General features: G+C 38.8%; 1 protein-coding gene across 6 annotated transcripts; it reads right to left on the reverse strand.

Moving 5' to 3' along the window:
* Positions 1-212: 212 nt before the first annotated feature.
* On the reverse strand, positions 213-22347 carry LOC132133423 (phosphatidylinositol 3-kinase regulatory subunit alpha). Of its 6 annotated transcripts, none has more exons than XM_059546233.1 (16): positions 22030-22347; positions 20348-20919; positions 11314-11409; positions 11146-11220; positions 9965-10096; positions 8341-8542; positions 8179-8261; positions 3120-3226; positions 2935-3029; positions 2637-2817; positions 2416-2541; positions 2157-2299; positions 1903-2079; positions 1709-1783; positions 1452-1622; positions 213-1316 (listed from the first exon to the last, which is right to left on the reverse strand). In XM_059546233.1, exons 2-16 carry the CDS (start codon positions 20676-20678, stop codon positions 1127-1129), a joined length of 2184 nt encoding a protein of 727 aa, XP_059402216.1. In that variant the 5' UTR covers positions 20679-20919; positions 22030-22347; the 3' UTR covers positions 213-1126. The 6 variants fall into 6 exon arrangements, with proteins under 6 accessions (XP_059402216.1, XP_059402224.1, XP_059402239.1 ...); XM_059546241.1 differs by having other exon boundaries at positions 2935-3033; positions 3124-3226; positions 22030-22346; XM_059546256.1 differs by lacking the exons at positions 8179-8261; positions 8341-8542; positions 9965-10096; ... (2 more) ...; positions 20348-20919; positions 22030-22347 and adding an exon at positions 6320-6707 and having other exon boundaries at positions 2935-3033; positions 3124-3226.
* Between the last annotated feature and the right edge of the window lie 1367 nt (positions 22348-23714).

Raw genomic sequence — 23714 nt, forward strand, 5'->3', positions numbered from 1 at the left:
ACTAATGTCCTCCAGGCTCTGCCCAAGAGAAAATCAGCTCCAAGTGAAAAAGACTAATAAAATACTCTCTCTTTAATATTACCAGCGGCTGATAAAGAAATATGTAATAAAAGTACTTTTTCCTCACTTCTTCTGTAACTGAAGCCACCTTTCTTGGCATTTTGACACTTAAAATATCCTCTTACCAAAAAAAAAAAAAAAAAAAAAAAGACTTTAAGCAATAAAAACAAGTTTATATTATGGTTAGCAACATGTAAAATAAAACTCACAACTTTGCAGAGAAGATGGAAAATACAGAATTTGCATAGCATATAAGAATAAAACTGAGAAGGAGCTGCTCTTTTTTTGGTACAATATGGTTTTGTCACATAGCTTTAGATGCTATCTGTATGTACAGTGTGAAGTCCATTTCAGTTCCTTTCTTGCCAGTCCATAAAGCAGAAATGTATTTAGAGTCTGTCACTATAATGCTTAACAACAGAAATGCCAAGCATCTCGTTCGTTTCTTTTTGCGCTGCTCCTTTCAGACTAGACGTGTCATATCAACGTTCATGTAGGAGTCTCTTACAGGAAAACTAACAGATACTGTTTTGAAAAGTGCCATCTTGCTACATTTGATCAGTTGATTCCATGGTCTGTTCGTGAAAGTTTAACACATCATGTTGAACATCCCGATAGCTTTCAGATTCTGTGAGTTTTGGTCAAATCACATTCTCTCGTACACACATACAAACACACACACATACACCCAAGTGGGGACCTGAACTGAGCAGGTCATGAGTTAGAAAAAAAAAAAGGGTGCTGTCTACAAGTCTAATCAATGTTCCACATTCCAGCAGGGGGTAAAGCTTTGAAATGAACAAGCACCATTTGGAAAAGGCCTCCAAAGTCCTCCATTTTGGGAGAGTGAGTTACATTTTAGCAGTTTCAACTCAATAAAGAAAACTACATTCAGACTGGCTGAAATGTTCGTTTTGGGTTTTGCTTTCTTGTCTTTCCGACATGGTCGATTCAAGGCAAAAAGCAGCCCTCAGTAGCAGCCTAACTGGAGGCGTCTCCGTTCGAGGGGAGGCCCTTTCTCAACTCCCGTGTTCGCAACGAGTCCCAAGGGTGTGTTCACGAGTCCTCACCGCCTCTGGTGTGCGTAGACTGGGTATGCTAACGTAACATTCAAAGAGTCATTGTGCTGAACCAGGGACGTATGCTGGTAGTGCAAGACCAGTTCTTTCAGAGAGCTGTAAAGGTTGTAGGGCTCAGCGAAGCCATATCCTGTGGGTGTCTTGTTGATGACGCAGTGCTTGACTTCACCATCCACACTGCAAGACGAAAAAGAGATGGTTTTAGTCATCAGTGCCTTTTGCAATTTCATATTTCAACATGCACCCTCAAAATCTTGCACAGAGATTACGGTAAGAACAACTAGCAACTCTCCAAAAATAAATGATACGTACACAACACTACAGGCATAACATCCAGCTTTGCTGCTGTCCCTGACCAGGAATGTCCCGTCCCTCTTGCCCCGCAGAAGGGTCTCTGCCTGTTTCCGGTCAATGTTACCAAGCTTCCAGGAACGTTCGTCATGGTGTGGCAAATCCTCATCGTCATCCACCATTGAGTATTGACTAGCGTAGAAGTGCAGAGTGTGATTTAGTAACCAGTACAACTTTTAAATATCAAATGGCTATAATGTGATAAGCAGAATACTCACTCGTCCTGGTTTTCGTTTTTGATTCCCAACCATTCGTTGAGTTTCTTCTGTCTGACCCCTTTCTGTGTCAACCACCTGCACAGCAACAAAAAAAAATAATTTGTTATATTACATTGAGCTCCATTTCCGAATGCAAGATTGTGTCTTGTGTATTAAATTTGAAGAGTAGAACCTATGGAGTATGAGCTACTTACATGAGGTACTGATCCCTGGTCTTTCTGAGCTGGATGAGGTCAGGCTTAATGCTGTTCATCCGCTTGTCAATCTCTCTGTAGTCTGCCGCCTGCTTCTTCAGATCTTCTTCGAGACGGCGTTTGCTGTCCACAATTTCACTGATGCGGGATTTTAACTTCTCATAGTTGACCATAATCCTGTGTTGAAACATTGCATTACACTTCTGAAATGCTCCCCAAAGACTACTTTGGATGTTCTCAGCTTCAAGACTCACCTTTGGATTTCCTTCTCATTGCCTTCTCTCCTAAACTTCTCTATATATTCTTTGCTGTACCGTTCTTGCGTCTGGCACTGCTCTTCAAAGATCTTTATGGTCTCGTTAAAAGCTTCAATGGCAGTCCTTTTCATTTGTATTTCCTAGTGAGCAAACAACAGCATGTCAGAATGCGAGCTTTCCCCTGAAGAGCTTTTCTCGAGCTCTGTGTGTGAAACACATAGACAATCATCTACAATACATGCATTTAAGAGCACACCTGTGATGTTCTAGTGTATTCCTCATAGAGTCTGTCGTACTCTCTGTTCTTTTCTTGGAACTGCTGGTGGTATTCGTGCAACTTCTTCCCAACAGCATCAATGTTGTCCTCCTTTACTACCTGATCCTGTAAATGCATTAAAATAAAAAAAACATATCAAATAAAATGTTTCCGACTGAAACGTGATGATCTACAGTGAAGTTAAATTAGAGGATGATTACCTGTTGGTGCTTGGACACAGGATATAGTAGTTTCACATCTAGTTTGGGGTTGTACTGGGCGAGAGACTCGTGCCGATAGTGGTTGATCAACTCAACCACAGAGTTGAAGGTCAGGGGGTCTGAAAAGCCGTATTTTCCATCACGATGGAAGATTTTGATCAGCTTGTTGTTACCTCCTTTCCTATATGGCCAATAAAAAGTAGCATTTAGACCAATCTTTTGGATCAATCCAGAGTCAAGGCCAGCACCCTAAATGCAGAAATGCAGACATATTTGGGTTTTACAAAGGAGAACGTACCTCAGTGTCAGTGTGTAATCCCCATGCATTTTAGTGGAGGCATCTCGGACCAAAAATGTACCATCAGCAGTGTCCCGAAGCTTTTCGTTGACCTCCTCCCTGCAACAGAAAGGGAGTAAAACTTTTACATGAAGTAAACATTTTTTTTTAATGCATGCTTATCTGACCAAACGTTTGATGAGAACTTGCCTGGAGATATCCCCCCAGTACCATTCAGCATCTTGCAGAGCCATGTTGTTGTTCATACCGTTGTTGGTGACAGACGTTGGTTTGGGTGGCTTGGGGGGTAGTGCTGTGAAGAGAAAGAGAGAAACTGGTTGATACCAGAACTGCTGATGAACCAGCAGCACTCAAGGTCATTTACACAGACATCATGTGCAGGCATGCTCAAACCTATGTGTCGATACAAAATAACAGTTTAACTAAAGGATGCTTTAATCCGATGAGGAGAAATGAAAACCCCAAAGACATCCTTTGGTGTTTTCCTGTCAAGTTAGCAATGTATGTTTCCTTCCAACTGTAACAGTTATGTTTTCAAAGCATGCAGTGGTTACTGCAGTTTTCTAGAATTCTTTCCTCCTCCCCTTCCAGCGTTTTCCATTTCATTAAATGCAGCTGAGCACATGTCTCTCGAGCACTCAGAGAGTGAGTCAGATTCTTTACTGAGGGAGTCAGATTCTTTACTGAGAATGCATTTCATTGACTCTTCCAAAACCCTCTTCATTTCATCACCATTTTCTGATCTGGCCAGCATTATACCACATAAGCTGTTCCCGAGATTCATAATCTCATGTATAATTCATGGAGATACAAAAGGGAACAAGGACCTTTAATTTGGATTTGATGATATCAGTTATATGAAACATTGCTTGACAACAAGTGCTTCAGAACAGAATTAGCACTGTATCTAGAAGCAGTGACATCTGACAGCATGCAGAGACCCACTGATGGGCTTTTTAAAGCATTGCAATATGCACATTGATGCCAGAATCCCTAACCATTGAGAACATGTTGCTTTGCTGGATAGAGACAGAGGTTGCATCTGATTGGCTGCTGGGCTGAATGACGAGAAACAGCGGGGGCAGTGCAGTCTCCGTGGAGCATGAGGCAGAGCTGAAGCGGTGGGCTATTTTTATCTTCCAACACCCCCCACCACAATCTCATGCACACTCACTGTCTCTCCTTTGTTCGCTTCAGTCACTATCGTCACTAAGCATTTTCTGCATAGTGCAATCAGAGTATGAAACATGCAGAAAAACCTACAAGAATCGAACCAACAAATCGTCCAATGCTCTGTGATACATAAAGCAGACGCATCCTCTGTGGAGAGACACTCACAATAATCTACGCAAGATAAATGTATCTGTCACCGTAAGAACAAGTCAATCGCAAATGTTACACCTGTTTTGAAACAAAAGCTTGCATCCAATACCACGGACAGACCAGTCACCCGTCAAATTAAGCCTTAAAAATGACACGTTTGGAATGCACCAACTTCAACAGTTACCTGGTGCGTCTATTTCTATGTAAAACAGCAGGTCTGATCCATCGTCAAGTCTCAGGCTCTCTAAATCTGCCATGCTTAATGGTGCATAGCATATCCGGAAGGACTCGCATACATTTCTCTTGGCAAACCTCCTCTGAATGGATATAATAAATCCAGGTTCATCTTGCTCATCGCTTTGAGAAAATTTTTCGAAAAGCCTTGGAGAGTGGGATCAGTGAAAGCCATTACATCACTTACCCCAGCCAATGGTGCAGCAGGACTGTTGCTGACCACTCCTGCCTCATCACCTGCTTTTATTTCTTCCAAGTCCTGAGTGCAGTGATGTCATTGCAATAGTGCTTTGTCCATTAAAAAGTCAACAATGCAAAAATGTATCAAAAGCAAGATTTATCTGCTCCGAAGTATGTGATCCAGTCCTTTATCCACGTACAACATAAGCGTTGTCTAAGCTGTTTCAATGCTGTCAGACGCAGGGAGGTAAATCACAGACAAAGTGCGCTGCAGCAGAGCATCTTTCGAATGAGGTAAGGAACTGAAGCCTGACTGTCTTTCTCTGTCACCCCCTCCCTTCCTGTATCTGTGATGCAGCTTTGCAATGCCCCGCCTCTGAGCAGAAGTGATCAGTATGGCCCCTCTGCTGGTAGGCAGACAAAAGCAGAGCACTGATCACTGCTATAGCGGCACGTAGGCAGTCCCTACGTCAAAGACAAGGCCGGGTCGGGAGGCAGGCATGGCTTGGAAATACTTCTTATAATCCCCAAATGCGACTCACGGAGGACTGTAGGAGGGGAGAGATCAGCTATTTGAGCTTGAAATAGCTGCAGTTCCAAGTAGAGTTAAAAACGGCCCCAGGAACCTGGACTATTGTCATGTTCAGCACTCTAAGGACAGCTTAGGAAGATACTTCAGCTGGTCAGTCCCACAGGTGGACACGTGTAGCATACCGCTTCCAACATTAACATATATATTTTTTGTTATATATATATATATCTATATATATCTATATATATATAGATATATATATATATATAGATATATATATATATATCTATATCTATATATATATATATATATATATATATATATATAGATATATATATATATATATATATATATATATATATTTTTTTTGTTATATATATATATATATATATATATTGTTATATATATATATATATATATTTTGTTATATATATATATATATTTTGTTATATATATATATATATTTTGTTATATATATATATATATATATATATATATATATATATATATATATATATATTTTTTTTTTTTTGTTATATATATATATATATATATATTGTTATATATATATATATATTTTGTTATATATATATATATATTTTGTTATATATATTTTGTTATATATATATATATATTTTGTTATATATATATATATATATATATATATATATATATATATATATTCATATATAGGCTAACAAAAAATAAAATTGAAAATTTTAGTTTAACATTTAAGCTGACTTGCGTTTTAAAGATATTCAATACCCTGAATTTTTTGGAGCCGATGAATAATACAACATGTTCACCTCGCGTGTTCAGACATGCCAGTGTCAGTCAAACAGGTTAACCCACTTTTCGTAGCAGGTTGCACTTGTGCTAGTCTTGACACACACAGGCAATTGCCAATTGCACAGTGGAGAAGCAAGGATATACAAGTCAGAGCTTTAGTGAAAGAGCCAGAACAGGACACAAAATAAGACATCTGAGAAGAGCCACTATCATGGCCTCTGAAAAACCAATTAACTCCCCGAAGCGACTTTTATATTTTGCTGATTTTGAGAAAAAGTAACCAATCATTACACCAAACTTCCTGACAAACCAAAACCACACACTTACATTGCAAGTTGTGCATGTTCAGCAGAAGCCAAGCAGCCTTTTGTTCAGCAGGTAAGTCCGAGAAGCATTTCTTGTAATTCTTGGTAAATCCAAGAGACAGTCCTTTTGAAAAATATTCCAACTGGTGCAGACGTCTAAAGAAATGGGGGCAGTTTGAAGAAATCCAACAAAATCCAAGTTGCTAAAGAGAAGCTGAGTGCGACAGATTGAAACCGCAGAGCCCGAAGAAATAAAGCAGATCTGAGAGGGGTGGAGAATGACTCCTGCTCCGGGATGGCTGGGTTAATGATTGCTGGGATCGCACTGCTGCTAATCAACTCTCTCTCTCAGCTCATTCACTCCGTCTGGCTCCAAAGGTTCAGTCTCATGATTAACTTGCTCAGGTTCGAATATTGCTGAGCTGTGCACCCTTATGTTTTGGGAGGGGAATGAGGCACAGGCAGGAGGGGGCCGGGGGGTGGAGTAAAGTCCTCGGAAGTGTGTGAGAATGCATGCAAGACAGAACAGCCGCCATTGCAAGCGAACAAGAGAGCTCTGTGGAGCAAACCGCACTTCAGTCCAACCCAATCCAAGTGGGCCTTTTTCCATCATCTTAAAATAGCCACCCAGTAACTAGGAACAGGCACACACACACACTTGCACTCAAATTAACGCACATCTACTGCTACCCAACGCCACATGTGCAGGAATCGTGTATGGGCAACAAGTTCCAGTTAAAAGTGGCACTTGTGTGATTCGTGTTTGTGTGAAAGCTTGTACAGGAAGAAACTGAGCTGCCCAAGCAGAAAGGAGGCAAGTGTGGTTTTGAGTCTGGGCTCGCCCAACCCAGCCTCCTGCAGGTGCAAATTACTGACAGCTGAGCTCGCTCCATGCCAGGGCAAGGTATAAATAGGCCCTAACAGGTAATAAAACATTTAAACAGTCACACAGCCAGACTTGGGGCCCCCGGCAGCCTGAGAGAGAGAGATAGATGGATAAAGACAGGGAGAGAGACTAGTCCTATAAAAGTCCAACTAGACAACTGGTCTGTGTTCAGGGCAGCATACACACAGCAGAAGTGTCTCTGTGGTCTGTCCCATCTCTGAATGAACCGGACCCACAAAAGCAAGGGAGTGGAATGCAGATTTTTCCACAGAGCACTCTCAGACATTAAGCATTCATATCAAAGTGCTATACTGCAGCCAAGATTACACACTGCTGAAGTAAAAGGACACAGCTATTTCAAATAAATATAAAGTAAATCAATGCTCTCTTCCATTTGCTGCAAAAAACACATTGGGCTGGCTATCTCCTTTTTATCTCTTTTCTTTACAGCAGTTCTTGCTTTTTGATTTGATGCACAAGTGTGAACATCAGACTGATCTGTAGACTAGTGGACAGCACTCACTATTAAGTCAAGGTGGCCCATGCAGCAAATTCAGGTGCCTGTCCATTACATGCAGTTTATCAGTTACCTGCCCAATCTTCTTCCCAGTGTTGCCAGCCCTCCACCTACTCTGATACTTTAAATAATGGTGCATATGTTTGAGACACTGAGCCAAGGTACTCTGTATTTGGCTCAATGTTTGGACAACATTGGTTTGAATCCAGCTTGCGATCACTATCCTTTTCCCCCACCAATGACTTTTGTCCTGACTAAAAGAATAAAAGTATACACCCTTAAAAGTACACATAACCTTAGAGCAGTGTGTCTCAAACTCAATGCTGCCTATTTTCAATAACACCAATTAAATATGATGTCAATTTTAAAGTTTCTTTTTGTTACCATTTTAATTAGGATTGTTAATTTAGCTAAATAACTTATTGGTTGAGAACCATTGTCTTAGAGTGGTTTGTAATCAGCATTATAGTGTATTTACCTGGAGCTGCCTGACTGTCACTCCATTCGCTGGTCACCAGGACTTCAATTATCCTGATGTGTGCCTCTGGGCTGGGCTCACAGCTGGGAAGAGAAATGAAACATCAGGTTTTTTGCTAACAAGCTAGCTGACAACAATGTGATGTGATGTGTGAGGATGTACCTGGTGGGCTGTTGTCTAAAGAGTGTTGGGCTGAAGATCTCAGCGATGGCACGAGCACTAAGCAGGTTGGCTGCTGAGGCCTGACATACACGGTAGAAGTGGCGCAGCAAGCTCTGCAGGGTTAGCCAGTACTGTGGAGGAAGTGCAGAGGAGCTGGCCACCAGCCGCAGGTGATGTGCACATTCGTCTGTACCTTGCACTTCTGAAGAGACAGAGAGATAGAAGACTGTTTGAAAAAATGCCTTTCTCACACTCACATCCATACACTTACAGTGTCGTCAGAACACTTCCCTTGACCTTTGTCTCAGAGCTATGTATTTATTGTGAGCTAAACATACCAATAATCAGCAAGGACATAAGCAAAAAAAAAAAGTGAACATGCAGTCGTGTGGAAAATTGCACTCAGCGTGCAACTAACCGCACAAGATCATAAGCGAGACAAGTGACACAGTGAGTAAGGTACACTGAGAGGTGATTGGTTGACAACGCTGATGTCGCAGATAAGTTTCAAGTTTGCTTTAGGCCTATTAACCACAGATATCCTGTTTCCAGCCACGTGACTGTACACTACCCAAAAGAGTACTGCAAAGAAGAAAAAAAAAAAGAAAAAAAAAAAAATGAGTTCTCTCTAAATCTGGACTACGTGCTAGTAGTTTACACCGGCTACAGTTTGTTCAGCACAAGGACAGAATGTTCAGTCACACACAAAGGCAGATAAAGTTAACACCCTTAAGCCAACTACCAATACAACACCTGGAATACTTTTTGCTGTAGATTCGGCTGGGGTTTGTAGACACAAAATCAGATAAGAGTTGGAACATGTGTACTCATAAAAGCACGCGCTGTGATGATACAACCACACGATCTTGTTAGAGGAGTCTGGTTTCTGGTTTTAGAATTTCATGGGACTGTGCAGAACTTTCTTCTTTCATGAGGACTCCTTGTGTTACTTATTACCATTGTAAGAGGCTCGCCATCTGGCTAACACATCAGAACAATAGCACCACCCTGTGGCTCTAATAATGAAATGAGAACAACAAAAAATGGTCGGATTATTCCATGTATCATTTGGTTTCAAGGCCCTTAAATTTAATTAGAAGGACAACGGGAGTTCTGAGAGTGACCATATAATGAACCAGACCACTTATGAAAAATGAACAGGAGATATCATAACTGAACATGACTGTTGAAAAGATCTCCTACATTTCAACTGAAATAACTGAAAGCCCTTATTCTAAAATGTGCAAACCTGATTAAAATCCTTTAAAAAAAATTTTTTTTTAGCCTGATTTGACCTAAAGAAGAAGAAGTAAACTTTAAGCTATTGTACCTGTGATATTTGATAGATTACAAAAAAATTAACCTGTAACATAAGAGCTGTACTTACATAGCTAAAACATTGAAATGAACCAGGTTAAAAATGACTTAAACCACAGCATTTCATGGCAGTTTAAATATTATGTATGGGCAAGCTGAGAATTGGCATCTCATCCCAGAGTACATCCAATGACACAAATGGCTGTATTAAATACGGATTATTATTATTATTATATCATTTAAATCCTCTGAGAGTTGTAGGGCTGTTGGTCTAATATTGATATGGAGTAATCCTATGGAAACCCACCTTGAGCGATGCGTATCATCTCACTGTAGACCACAGAGGGAATGACAGGCTGCGGTAGATCTTGAAGATACCTCCTCAGACAGTCACACAACATCTGAAGGTCCATCTGATCAAGATCCACCGATGCAGCATCTGATTTAAAGAACACAGACATCAGTAAGCCAGGCAGGAATGAAGCTAGCACCAGCAAAAAGAGACAAGCGATAAATCTTTTTGATCAACTGTCTTAACCAGCTTTAGCTACGATAATCAACAAGACTTTTTGGGTGGTCGTTTGTCGGGGGGATTGGGGGATGTGTACTATAGAACCACTGATCTATAATAGAGATTAATATACATACATCAGTCAATAGAACTCAGTATAATGAGTGATGCTGTACATGGATGCGTCACCATAAATCCCTGACAGTGACTGTTTATGATGTGCTGACACCAAATTCAACTGATTTTCAACAGTCTCTTTGTCGTGTCTTTAGCTGATGCGGCACCGCACGACAACTTTTGTGTCTGGCGTAGACACGGTGTAAAGAGAGATGACCGAGTACGATGGGGAATGAAATGCAGACATATAATTTGTAAAATGTGTGGTTGATCCGTTATTCATTAACTGTACGGCCCTTGACGAATCTGATTCGCGGATTAATTTCACAGCAGTTTTAAAATTTTAATTCCTGTGAGTTTAACAGGGCAGAGAGAGAGAGAGCGCGGGAAAGAGCGCGCGTGCGACAGAGAGCGAGCGTGAGAGAGAGTGCGCGAGAGAGAGAGTGCGCGAGAGAGAGAGAGAGCGCGAGAGAGAGAGAGCGTGCGTGAGAGAGACAGAGCGCAAGAGAGCGCGCGAGAGAGAGACAGAGCACGAGAGAAAGAGAGAGAGAGCCCCCGCCGCACGCTTACTGTCTTCAAACAACACGAGCGCCGTCTTTCTCTCTCTGCCTCGCGCATATTAATCAATTGACACAATGTTGTCGATGTTTAAATCATTTAAAATGAGAATGTAAGTGTGCTCACCCCATTTTTTTTTGTAAGAAAAAAATTTATTAGATTTCATATCGCAATATATAATCGCAGAAAAATAAAATAATCACAATGTAATTTTTTCCCAATATTGTCGACCCTACTGTAAAGTATTTGTAGCATCGCACCAGTCAGCTGAAAGTAGCAACTGCTAACAATGTGTCACTCACCACTATCAAAGCATTGTCTGACATCCAAGCCTCCTCCAGCAGTGAAGTTTCTGTAGAGCGTAGGGTTGTCTAGACCTGTACAGAGTTTTAATGTGAGTTAACATGTAGAAAATGCAGTAATTACGGCATACACATGAGAAAGAAATATGTGTGATGGCTTCTATTCACCTTTCTTCTCGATGACCTCAAGGAGCTTGAGCAGCACAGGCGGAGCTATCTCTGGAGGAGCGAACTGCTCCGTCAGGTCTAAAAGAGAGCTTGAGCCTAGAGGAGAGAAAGTTGAACGCTCGCATCAAAAAGCCGCCAGGTACCTTTGAACATCTACTAGCTTTTCATTAAGCACCAAATGCCATAATTTCAAAGCCTCCAATGAAAACAAGAACTTTACACCATGACCCAGTCCACAGTCACTTGGATCAATAATGGTCTTCATGTATTTATGTGGTGCAGCAAGAAGCATACTTGGACGGCACATCTAAGTGTGGCCTTGGCGGGGGTTTCAGGGCTGGTGCTGACCTGTAGGATATGTTTAAGTGTACAGCGAAGGTGGACAAGAAGGCTAAAACAAACAGACCGCAATATGCAGCTGCTGGAGAAGGGTGGAGGGTTACTGAGGTACAGGCATGAAAGGCCTGCGGGACTGGCTTGAGCTTTATTTGGATTCGTTGCACAGCATTTTAAAAGGCTTGGATTTCTAAAAGACTTGACTGTTAGCAGCATCCAAGGCCACAGATCATGAATGGATTCCCTTTACGGAGTCTTTTTTCATAGAGGTATCAAGAGTATCTTTACAGTTTGCAGAGTTTCTTAGAAGGAGTTGCTGAAATTAAAAGTTTGGAGGCTGCCTAAATGGGAAAAAAAATAACCACACATGAGGAAATGGGGGTTTAAGCCATTAGAAATAATGGTCTTGTTTAGTCCCAAGGCTCTGGGACTTTTTTTTTTGCTAGCCTGGAAGATAAGCAAAGAAAGTTCAGCTCATATCACACCCGTTCTCTTGAACTTAAATTTGAAAGACAACAGGCATCTGGGGTCCATTACATCGAGCATAAGGAGAGTCATTCATTTTCTGAGAACTGCTGAACTCGAGGCAGGGAGAGTGAACGAAAGATTCCTCATATAGAAATTTGGAGTAGTGTCACTTTGGTACGCTGCGCCGAGACAGACACCTAATCCAGCCCAATGCTTCTTAGAATCCAGATTCAAAGCTCTGGGCTAAATTTACCTTAGCTCAAAATGTTCTGGTCAAAGATGAAAAATATGGCCTTTGAATTGAATATATATCTACATTTTCCACATATGTTTGGTGAAATAGCTATGCCATAAGATCGAAACTGGCTGAGTAACACTATAGTGGTCTGGAATCACAACATAAATAAAATAAATAAATGTTATGACGCACAGCCCATTTCACAGTAGAACTGTGTATTCTAAGAGTCTTGTGTTTATTTACATGTGTTGGATGGGCATTTCCACGGAGACGCGAGACTTAGAAGGAAGGGGGGATTGAGTTGCTTCTAAGTAACTTTGGGTGATCTGATAGCACTGGCCTTTTGCGTGGCTGGATAGAATGACGTTCAGGATTGATGATAGTGGAATAGTCCAAATGTTTTGGTTCAAGGTTCCACTATGTCCCTGAGAGAGCTTCTCCAAGATCTTTGTGTATCTAAAGAGGAACTGAACTTAGGTGCAAAACAAAGGTCAAAGGTCAAAAAAAAGCCCATCCTAAAGTTTCGGGCTGGGTGAGTTCCTCAGTGTAATTCAATGAGATTTTTTGGCTATTATTATTTGTTGAAAGGTGTAAGTCTGACCACTCTCTGTGTGATGTGTTACACGCAAAGTATAAGCAAGTGACACTAAGAACTGGGCAGTCAAGCAAGAGTGGCTGCACTGTGCATTAAACTCATGCAATATTATGCTCAAGCTAAGCTCTTCAACCCACTGAGAGTAGCAAAATTGGGAACTTAGCAAAGTGTGTTCCTGTGAACAATGCTCTAGAAAGATCCACATGAAAACGCCTTCTGTTTTCAACTACTAGGCTTAATTTATCCCAGCTGTGCAGTTGAGATCACGCAATCACCGGGAAATGGAAACAATTTAAGATGCATTCACGACATGCAAGTGCTGTAAGACTTTACGGGCAAAGGGTAAACATTAGCAACATTGGTGAGTGAAAAACAGCTTAAAATGCCTCTAGTTCTCTGCAAGCAAATTTAAAAAACAGAAATCAGACAGAAAGTAGCCCAGCTTAGATTCAGAAAGCCAATCAGGTGGGCTGCAGATTCTGATTGCCATAGCAACTTTTAGAAAAGGGAGTCCATGTGCATGTCTGAACACGCATAGTGTCTGAATGTAGCAGTCCTGTTGTTTCTATGCTATGGGATGCATTGTTTCCATTAGTCATCAGCTGCTCTGGTTACTGTGAATATTTGTGCATATAATATTATATATGGGGGGGGGGGGCTCTTTGACGATTCTTTAAAATGTATCCTTTCGGTGTCCCCCACTCTCCCCCATTTAATATCTCATGTAAAGGTAATCAATTTTATTCATTAAATCTTCAGTAACAGTGACACACAACAAAAGAAATAAGCTTCCAAAATGTTATTACAATTATATCAATGAGGAAAATGTTAAATGTGTATAAAACAGTAACAGCTCAAATCATCAGACGAAATTAAGTTTTCAAACAAGCCACTTCTCAACTGAAAAACTTAAGACAAAAAGGCACTTGTGCTGATGTTTTGAAACATCTACTGTAATAGCAATGTCAGATATTACAGGGGTGAACTCTCAATGTAAAAGCAAAGGGGCCCTGTGTGAAAATGCTCAGGAAAAACCTCAGGAAGCACACATCAAACGATCACAGCACACAAGATATATCTCGTGCTACTAATTCAGGGTTATGCAGAAAAATAATGCTGTGACACAGATGGGCTATTTCTGTTTTCAATCTTCATGCCCTGAAAACAGCACAAATTCATTGTGATCTTACATGAAGATAACAAGTTCTTCGTTTTTTCCGGTTGCTTTAAGAGCTTGTAACACTCTCAAACCCCTGGAGTGAAAATCCATTTATTTCTTCTAATGAGCTCAGTGTTTATGGTTTAGTTTGCATGCAGGGTTTAGCTGTTCAGTGCCTGTTCACTGATGGCAAATCAATATTATATCAGTCAACACAACACACTCCTGCTGCAGACCTGCTGGCAATAATGAAAATCAACTACTAAAGTCAGACCTTATAATACATAATATGGAGTACTTTGGAACAGTTCAGTAAAATGTTGTGGTGTCCGATTCATAAAATAATCATGTTTTTATAAACATGTTTTAAAGTCATTCAAGACCAATCAGTTCACAGAGCTTAAAGGAACTAAATTACTAAAATTAACTTGAATTTGGATTTCAGCTCTACTACATGGGCTTGGAAAAAAAGAACCTACATTATGCTGTGGGATGTTTAGTTTGTATTGTATACAAACACTTCCATGTCTCCTCACATAACCAACTCCAACAATAAACCGCTGGTAACATTACACAATTTCAATACACTTTTGACCCAAAGGCTTCGACAGATATGATCTCTTGTGACTGTTATGTAACACATAATTTTATCTTACAGAGTTTTTCTTGCTTTAAAACAGTGGATGTGTAATGGCCATTCCATGTCCTGGCAAACGCGGTCAACTGTATCAGCACAAGTTTTCTTTTTGCTAGAGCCCTTTTTCGCCGCATACTGCACCAGCACTTAGAGATGATTGTACTGATTGGTCATGATGCTAAATGTGGCGACCGGGCACAAACTGTTCAAGCTAAGCCACAGGAACGTGCACAATTACGCCCACTGCCACAAACCAGTCCTGCCCCGGTTACAACCACGATGATCTAATGAGTACCATTACCCTGCATAGGAGCAACATCTTTAGCAGGGAAAGAAACCTGAAGCGATAGCAGGATGCACCTCACTAATTTGTTTGGAAAAAAATGTCCTGTGCAGCATTCTAGACAAAGCTGGTCACTTCAGAAGATACATTTTTAATTTGTTCAGAGTTACACATAGAGTGTAAGTCTGTGGGAAACAGTTGTTTAAATTTGTATTATTATTATTATTTTTTTAAATACATCATCACTTTATAATTTTGATGACTATATTACTATAATGCTAAATGCGGACAATAAATCTACATCTATTGTGATACTTCAAGATACATAAAAGTACCTAAACAAATACATTATTAAAAAAAAATATAATATATAAATTAACTAGGCTATATTACAATTTACATTTTACATATTCTTTTTTTTTTTTTTTTTGGTACCTTGCCATTTTTATTGGTTTACTGCTTGGTTAGGGGAAGTGCACATTCTTTATAAAAACCCAGCAACAGTTCTCCCTCAGAGCTGCACCATTCAGCAGATGTTCAGTCGAGCACTGAAGAGGCCACCGAAAAGGAGAGAAGCACATTATCTCAAACATCAGCAAAGCTTTCCCCCAAAAGCTCACACTTTCAGTTAACTGCCACAGTTCTCCCTGACAGTTTTCGCACATTTATTTTTTAAATAGTTCAATCTTTTGTGATGTCCTGAATTTTTTTAAATGAACAAACACAACAACCACAACAGATCTGTACATAAGATAGCATCTCAAACTGAACAAACACAAACTGCATCACTTTCGCAATCTCCTGCTAAAAGATTGCCATATCTCATGAAACACACAAATGCGGGCCTTGCATGGACTTGTATGCACTAACCAGTAACAAGTTTTGGTCCAACTGTGCATGGAAGATGTCATATTCAAAAATATCAAGCAGATGGATGTTTCATTTATTCTTTTTTACATGATGGGTCTTAAACATAATTCTTGTGATGGGACATTCAAGAAACACTAGCCAAACATTCAGAAGGAATATTAGCTTTAATTACATTTAAAACTGTAAACCAACTAACAGCTTTAAGCACAGCACTGCTAAAATACCAAAGGTAAAAAAAAAAATTAGCACTAATCAGTTTTTGGATGACTAGTCCTCTGTCGTGACCAGTGTAGCTCAAATTTATTTAGTTATTTCTTCATATTTATTATTGAATAATATGTTGGCCATTAAAAAATTCCATTCTACTGCTATATACAGCAAGTCAACAAAAAACAGAAGTTGTATTCATCTTTCCTATTGTGAGGTATACCTTAGTGAAATGGCTTCTTGAATGATAAAAAAATAAAAAAACACAAATCTAGTGTGGTTCTTGGTTATTTGGGAATGTGAGTGGGGATGTAACGATTCACTCAAATCACGATTCGATTCACGATTTTTATTTCACGATTCGATTCACAATTGATTTTTTTTTTTTTAACAAAATGAGACGAATTATGAATTAAATGTATCCTTTTATTTTTGCTTGGACAAAATACTGCACATTTCTTTTTTTAAACTGAAAAATAACACTACAATAATAACAATATACTAATATAGCACTCACATATTTCGCTTTTGTTGGTTTTGATTGCTTTGGTTGTCCTCATTTGTAAGTTGCTCTGGATAAAAGCGTCTGCTAAATTACAAAATTGAAATAATGTAAACCTAAATAACAAAACCAAACTGAAATTTTAAAACAAGCCGTAAATAAAATAAATAACACAAATAAAATAAATATCTTCATATAAACTTTCCATTTCAAATTAGAAGCAACCACTGCATTTTAATATGCATTATACAGAGGCGAGATGAAAATAAAAAAACTTTTCTAAAGACAGTAAGTTCCCCTCAGACATGGATTGATATAAACTCCTTCTCCTAAATTAATCGCGATTTGTTCAGCATCTCAACCGATTTGAATCGTCACATATTTGAATCTATTCTCAACCAGCTCACGGTTAATCATTACATTCCTACATGTGAGTGATAGGTTGTCCCACCTTCGCACCACACGCTATCAGAGAAAAGATGTCGTTGTGAGAGGGGAATGTACTTTTTTAGTTTTACTAAGATTATTTTTTATTTTTTTTTATGATGCGCATGGATGAATGATTTATAATAAACACTGAAATATTACAGAAATAAAAAGTACATTTTGATTTTGTGGGAACCAACCAAGTATGCTGGAAAGTACTTATGAACATACTGTATGTGTAACAGCTACTATCATTCTCCATGCAATAAAACAGAACACTAGTGGATAAAGAGGAACTCTAATTTTCATAGTACAGAAGACGTCAAAGCCATAAAAGATCTCATTCCCTGTTTGGAGTCACGCAGAGAAAAATTCCAATGTCCAAATTGGAACCCAAGTGAAGGAAAAACTGAGCAATACATTTTATGGACCCAGAATGAAGTTCCAAGCTTTAGCAAGAATGGCTTAACTTAACAAATAAAACAAGAAATAAAAACAAGAAGCTGGGCCGGGCACATACGGATCCTCTCACTCCAGAGGCCCACAGAAAGGAAAATGTTAGCGTTATATATAATAATAATATAAATAAATAAAAAGCCTGGGAGCCAGAGTGGACTGGAATTCCACATCTGCTGTTCTCTGAACAAACCCTGCAGCTCAGAGAGAGAGAGAGAGAGAGAGAGAGAGAGAGGCCCAAAGCTCAACACTTCCCCTTAATCTCCTCTGTCAGGTCTGGCCCCAGAAGAATAAACCAAAAATTCAAAGAGGAAGATGGAGAAACAAGAGAACTAGGGAGGAGAGAGATCAAGATAAATCTGGAAGACCATTCGGTGGCGGCTAATAAATCTGAAACACAGTGAGGAACTGAGAAGTGAAACCTGGGTGCCTTAAATACATAATACATTCATACTGATTTCAGTTCTGCCTTTTAATAGTATGGAGGGGACACCATTTAGAGAAAACACCATCACGTTAACACTAAAAAAAACTTAAATGTAAGCTGTCCCACAAAGATTTCTGTGAATGTCAATTTATGGGTTTTCCTCTGTAAATGACCAGACTTGTATGTTTTTGGTGACTATGACTTTTATAGTTTTTGGAACTGAAAAACATTTGACAGTTTCTGGGAGTAAAGATGCAATGGTTCCGATTACACATTAAATCACAGTCTAGTCTGTTATAATGGACACTAAGAGGGAGAACAAGTTGCTGAATTGGTTTACAAGACTTTTCCTTCTCAGTGTTAAAAAAAAAAGAAGAAAATGAGTTCAGCTTGCTCTGGAGTTTCATTTTCTATTTGGATTTCTTTCTCTCTCTATCTCTCATATATATATATATATATATATATATATATATATATATATATATATATATATATATATATATATATATATATATGGCTAGGCAATATCAAGTTTGCACGATATATGTTTAATAGGCACATGGTATGAGGCAGAGTGAGCTACTGTGAGAAAAGTGCATAATCCAGTTTGTCCTAAACATGAGACATGCTTTATAGTAAGGACTTTAAAATAACTGGTAAGATATGGTTAACACGTACTGAAAAAAATACAATTTAACCATATTGCCCAGCACTACCAAGAATAACATTTGCCAGAATGACAAAACACCACAAGCATCAATATGAGAACCATTTTCTGGCATTTCACTTCTCTCTGCATTGATTCTTTATGCAAGAGTTATGCAAATAGACCGACTACGGGAAATTCATGAAAAAAAAAAAAAAATCATAAGTCATTTCAAATGAGGAAGAAAAACCAGAGAATTTCTTTCTAAACGTATACAGTGTAAATCAACCTAAGATTCTGTCATTTGAATAATCACTTCCAAGTCAAAACTCCTTAGGTTTGAGAGCTGGAATTTTATGTGGATTTAGTGGCGGTGTGGAGGATCAGGGTTTGAATTCGGTTTCTAGTGTGTGACAAGCATAATGCCATAAATTTTGGCCATCATCCAGATCTGCATATGCATTTAGTTGGGCTTCATCACACAAAAATAGCTCTTGCCGAAGATTAAAAAAAAAAAAAAAAAAAAGTGTTTTTATGTATCAAACCACACATGACTAGGAAGTAACACACAAGTTTGCCACTGCTTTTCAACAGCAATGACTCTGAACTATGTTCCATAACCTTAAAAACAAATTGCTAACTTAGCTGTCACCATGACAACCAAGGAAAAAAGTAATAAGAGAATACTGACTTTGTATGGGTTCAATTTAATACACTTTGTTTCAATCTGCTTTCTGTGCCATTTAGTGTCACCAAACAGAAGAGCAAAGATAATGATTGTTGACAAACATTTCCACACAAACTAAACTCAAATGAATCAAATGGAAACTCGTCAAATGGATTTAGGTCAACAGAAGCTCAAGCGTGAAAGTGTCCTTAGAATCCGTATTGAATCATGTACAATAAATATACAGATCAAGCCTTTTTAGAAGTTGCTGGTCACATCACTAGAAAAGAAATGTCATAGCTGCCACAAAAGACAGCGCAGACCAAAACTATAGAATAAGAGAGCTAAGTGATATGTTAAAGGAGCCATGGGGGCTCTGAATGCTCATAGTGCGGCTGTGTGAAAGATGCAGCCATGCCAGACAATTACAAACTACTGTGTGCAGGCCTTCATCCAGATCTGGGCTTCCTGCCATGTTTGCAATTATGAACCATAGACCAGTGAAAACCTTACATTTACATTTATGCATTTAGCAGATGCTTTAATCCAAAGCAACTTACAATACAGTGCATTCAGGCTATACATTCTATTTTTTATCAGTATGTGTGTTCCCTGGGAATTGAACCCACAACCTTTCGCGCTGCTAATGCAATGCTCTATAACTGAGCCACAGGAACACAGGAACCTTAAACAGCCTTAAATATTCAGGGGACATACGAGTGCTGCAGCTATAAATTCAATCTCTTGATGAAATGGTGGTGTAAAATATGGTCACATGTTACGAAAATGGAATAAGTGGCGAGTGGGTATTTTGAGAGAGGCACGTGGGTTTGGCATCAGCATGAATGGATCTAGTTAAGAGGAAGGAGCGTTAGTTAAAATTATGCACCCTGGGATCCAACGAAACCAAGCAACTCTGGTGACCAAATATTAATCTAAAGGTTAACAATATAGAGCTTCTGTGAGCAACTATCTAAACAGCAGCTTTAAATGGTAAACAGTGTGTTTGAGACATAAGCATTTTGAATTTTGTTAGCAAAATTTTCTGATGCCTAAATGTGGCAAAAATTCTGAAAATAACATTCATGAAAAATAAATAAATATATAGCTCACTTACTTTGCTCAGAGTCCGAGTCTGGTCTTGCAGGACTAGGGGCCACTGGTAGAGGCCTTGGGGGCCTTGGTTTGGGAGTTGGTGGTGAAATCTTTTTCTTGCCAATGAACTCCACGTACGTACCAGGAAAGTCCCCTTTCTCCTGAGTGCTTTCATTAAAGCCAGGCAACCATCCGATTTCCTCTGGTCTCTCCTCCATCCCCTCAGTGTAACCAACTGAAAGTAGTGCACCTTTATTGACTGTAAGAATGTCCCCGACATGCAGGTCAATATCCTCCTCCCTCTCTTTTTTATAGTCATACAGCGCTCTGTACTGATATCCTTCTGCACTCATTTTGATGGCGTCGTCTCAAACTTTTGGTGTCACAAAAATGATAATGATTGCTCACAAAGGTTCTTTGAACCAATATTTGGATGAGAGGCAAGAGTCAAAAAAATATTATTATTATTCCCACAAAGAGTGGATTATGTGAAACTAATAGTCCAATGATTGGGTGCACCTTCAAGGTGCTTCATACACACTCTTCCCATCTGTGTAAGGCCTTATCCTGTGAATCTCACAGAGTAACTCGAACCTGCAACACAGAAGAGAAGCCCTTTTACACACGCCATACAACAAGCACTTCAATTACACAGATTCGACTTCCAATGGGAAAACAATGTAAATCTATGTCACACATTAGGTGCTCAAATAAAATGAAAAAAAACAAAAACTAAAAAGTGTGCAGCAGTTTATTGATTTATTTGTTGTAGTAGCTTAATAGTATAAACAACAATAGGCTATAAATCTGCTGCCGCTTTAGAGTGAATGCTTGTTTTTTCAGCAATTTTAAGATAAATGTAATCTTATTTAACATATAAAAATGATTTATATCAAGATTATTTTTCTTTCGCAGTCATGAAACACTAAACTTCTTTAAAAATTGTAAACAACACATGCCTAAAAAAAACTGACAAGTCGACTGAGAAAGCGTCAAAAGGATAAAACAACACACAAATGTAGATACACACTGTGTGCACAAATGAGAATAAAAATTCAAATGGCGCAGAAGAAACTCCAAAGAGTCGCAATGCCGACCGAGCAAAAACTCTCGATTAAGTGTCATGTAACAGATTACGATTAATAATCGACGCCACATTGAAATAAAATGTAAAACAAATTAACTAAGCATAAACTAACCCATTGTGAAAAAGAAAAAAAATTAAGGTGAAACTATATAGTTTTAAAGTGCACTATTAAGACCGAATACCACAACCAAATCGGGTACAAATCACACACCGCGGATACATTAAAACAGAACTGACGGTGTAATCTCATAACATGTGGCGTTTATTTATAGATTTACATTAATCTTGCGTGGTCGGGTTTAGCATATTTGCTAACGTTATCCTTAAATAATTTAACAGATTAATTTTAAAAGCGAAACATATCAATTTATACGCAAAATAATCTTAGAAACCGTGCGACTTCAATTACAACGCTAAACGCACAGTGGCGGTAGAAAATAAATCGCCAGTGTTAATGTAAAGTAAGCGGAGAGCCTATAATAGAATGCAGTTGGGACACGCTGTACTGGAACAATCGACACCGCAAAAGCGATCCCTCTAAACCTCCCTTAATATCAACATTCCAATACATACCAATCCTAAATGCATTGCATATTTCATAAAACATGCATACTTACCGGGGAATAGTGAAAATAGAGAGAATCTGATGTATGTCTGCGAACTTTAGTAAGTTGTAAGGGGCCCGTTCATGAAAGCCAGGGCCGAGAAAATCTCCTTCGCTTCCCGTAACTCCAGTTTAAACAGCTCTCCACCAAATTCACCCACCAAAACCGCTATAAAACACACCTTATACGACGCGTCTTCGGGGAAGTAACTTCCAGTAGTAGGATAAATTACAACACGCTAATGAGCGTTTTTTAAATACTTTAACTTAATGATTGAGCTCGTTTCCCGACAAATAAAGCCTACTCCGCCCGAGTCACCGCATACAGAATCCTCTCAATGGCAGGAACGCCAGAACGCAAGCCACGCCTTCTGGGTTGCGTCAGTGCCAGTCCCCCTTTCAGGCCCCGCCTCTCTAGGTAATATGTATAATCTTATGCCAAACGGCTGGACACGGCTGACATGCGTGGGTTGTTTCTAGGGCAAGATTAGCTGCGATACGACAACCATTAGAAATTAAACTATAGCTGCTATCTTAATGCTTGGAAATCATAATGTAGCTAAAATGTGTTTCATAGCTCTGACAAAAAAGTTACTAGATTAGTCCACGAAATAAATCAGTGATCAGATTATAATGTCACTTTGTTTGTAGCGGTTATATTGCAGTGGTGAATAACAAAAAATGCTGATGAACTAAATAACAGTACTTACATACTGTAAGTGTGGTACAAGTCTCTTTAACTGGTAGAAATGCCATAACCAGCATTATGTGTTCGATTGCTAATTGATGTCCAATGTAAAATCTGGGTTGTGAATTAAAACCAGATGAGAACCACTTGGTTATCTGACATTATACCAATGTAATACATGTGAAATTTTATGGTATGGTATGGTATGGTTTCTGTTCTTGATATACAGTTGTGGTTAGTAAAAAATGCCTGCTATCTTCTATTTATTTAGTACTGACCCAAATAAAATACGTTAACATATAGTCCACAAAAGAAAAAAATAGTTACATTTACAAAAATGACTCTGTTTAAAAGTTTACAAACACTTGATTCTTAATACTGTGTTGTTAATCGGATGTTCCACAGCTGATTTAATTATTTATTCATTTTATAGTTGTTCATAAGTCACTTGTTTTTCCTGAACAGTTAAACTGCCCCGCTGTTCTTAAATTCAATTTACCCTGATCTTCTAGTTCACAAACTTTACACCCCAGGCTCTTAATGTGTTTCCTTCTGGAGAATCAGTGAGCGTTTGAACTTTTTGTAATAGTTGCATGTAAAAGTCCCTCAGTTGTCTTCAGTGTGAAAAGATGGATCTCAAAATCATACAGTCATTGTTGGAGAGGGTTCAAAATACGTGAAATATGCTGGAAAACCAAAGAATGTGTGGGGCCTGAAGCATTTTGCTGAAGAAGAGCAAGCAGTTTAACTGTTCAGGACAAACAAAGGACCCATGAACAAATATCAATATCAATATAAAAAAAAAAAAAGAAAAAAAAAAAGGCTGTGGATCATCCCAGCAACAACACAATCAAGAGTATGTAATCTTTTGAAAAGGGTTTTTCATTTATATAAATTAGCTATACTTTTCTCTTGTGGACTGTCTTTTATGTAAAATATTCAGATCAGTACTAAATAAAAAATAGTGTGCATTTTGTATGATCCCTCTTATTTTGGTAAATTAAATAATT

Source organism: Carassius carassius, chromosome 4 (assembly GCF_963082965.1).
Source record: "Carassius carassius chromosome 4, fCarCar2.1, whole genome shotgun sequence".
NCBI classification, from domain to species: domain Eukaryota; kingdom Metazoa; phylum Chordata; class Actinopteri; order Cypriniformes; family Cyprinidae; genus Carassius; species Carassius carassius.

Coding starts and splice junctions, on each gene's coding strand:
- LOC132133423 (XM_059546233.1), bottom strand. CDS start 20,678: ATGAGTGCAGAAGGATATCAGTACAGAGCGCTGTATGACTATAAAAAA. Junction 10,097..11,145: donor CAGACAATGCTTTGATAGTG/GTGAGTGACACA, acceptor TCTTTAAATCAG/ATGCTGCATCGGTGGATCTT. Junction 8,262..8,340: donor TTTAGACAACAGCCCACCAG/GTACATCCTCAC, acceptor TTCTCTTCCCAG/CTGTGAGCCCAGCCCAGAGG.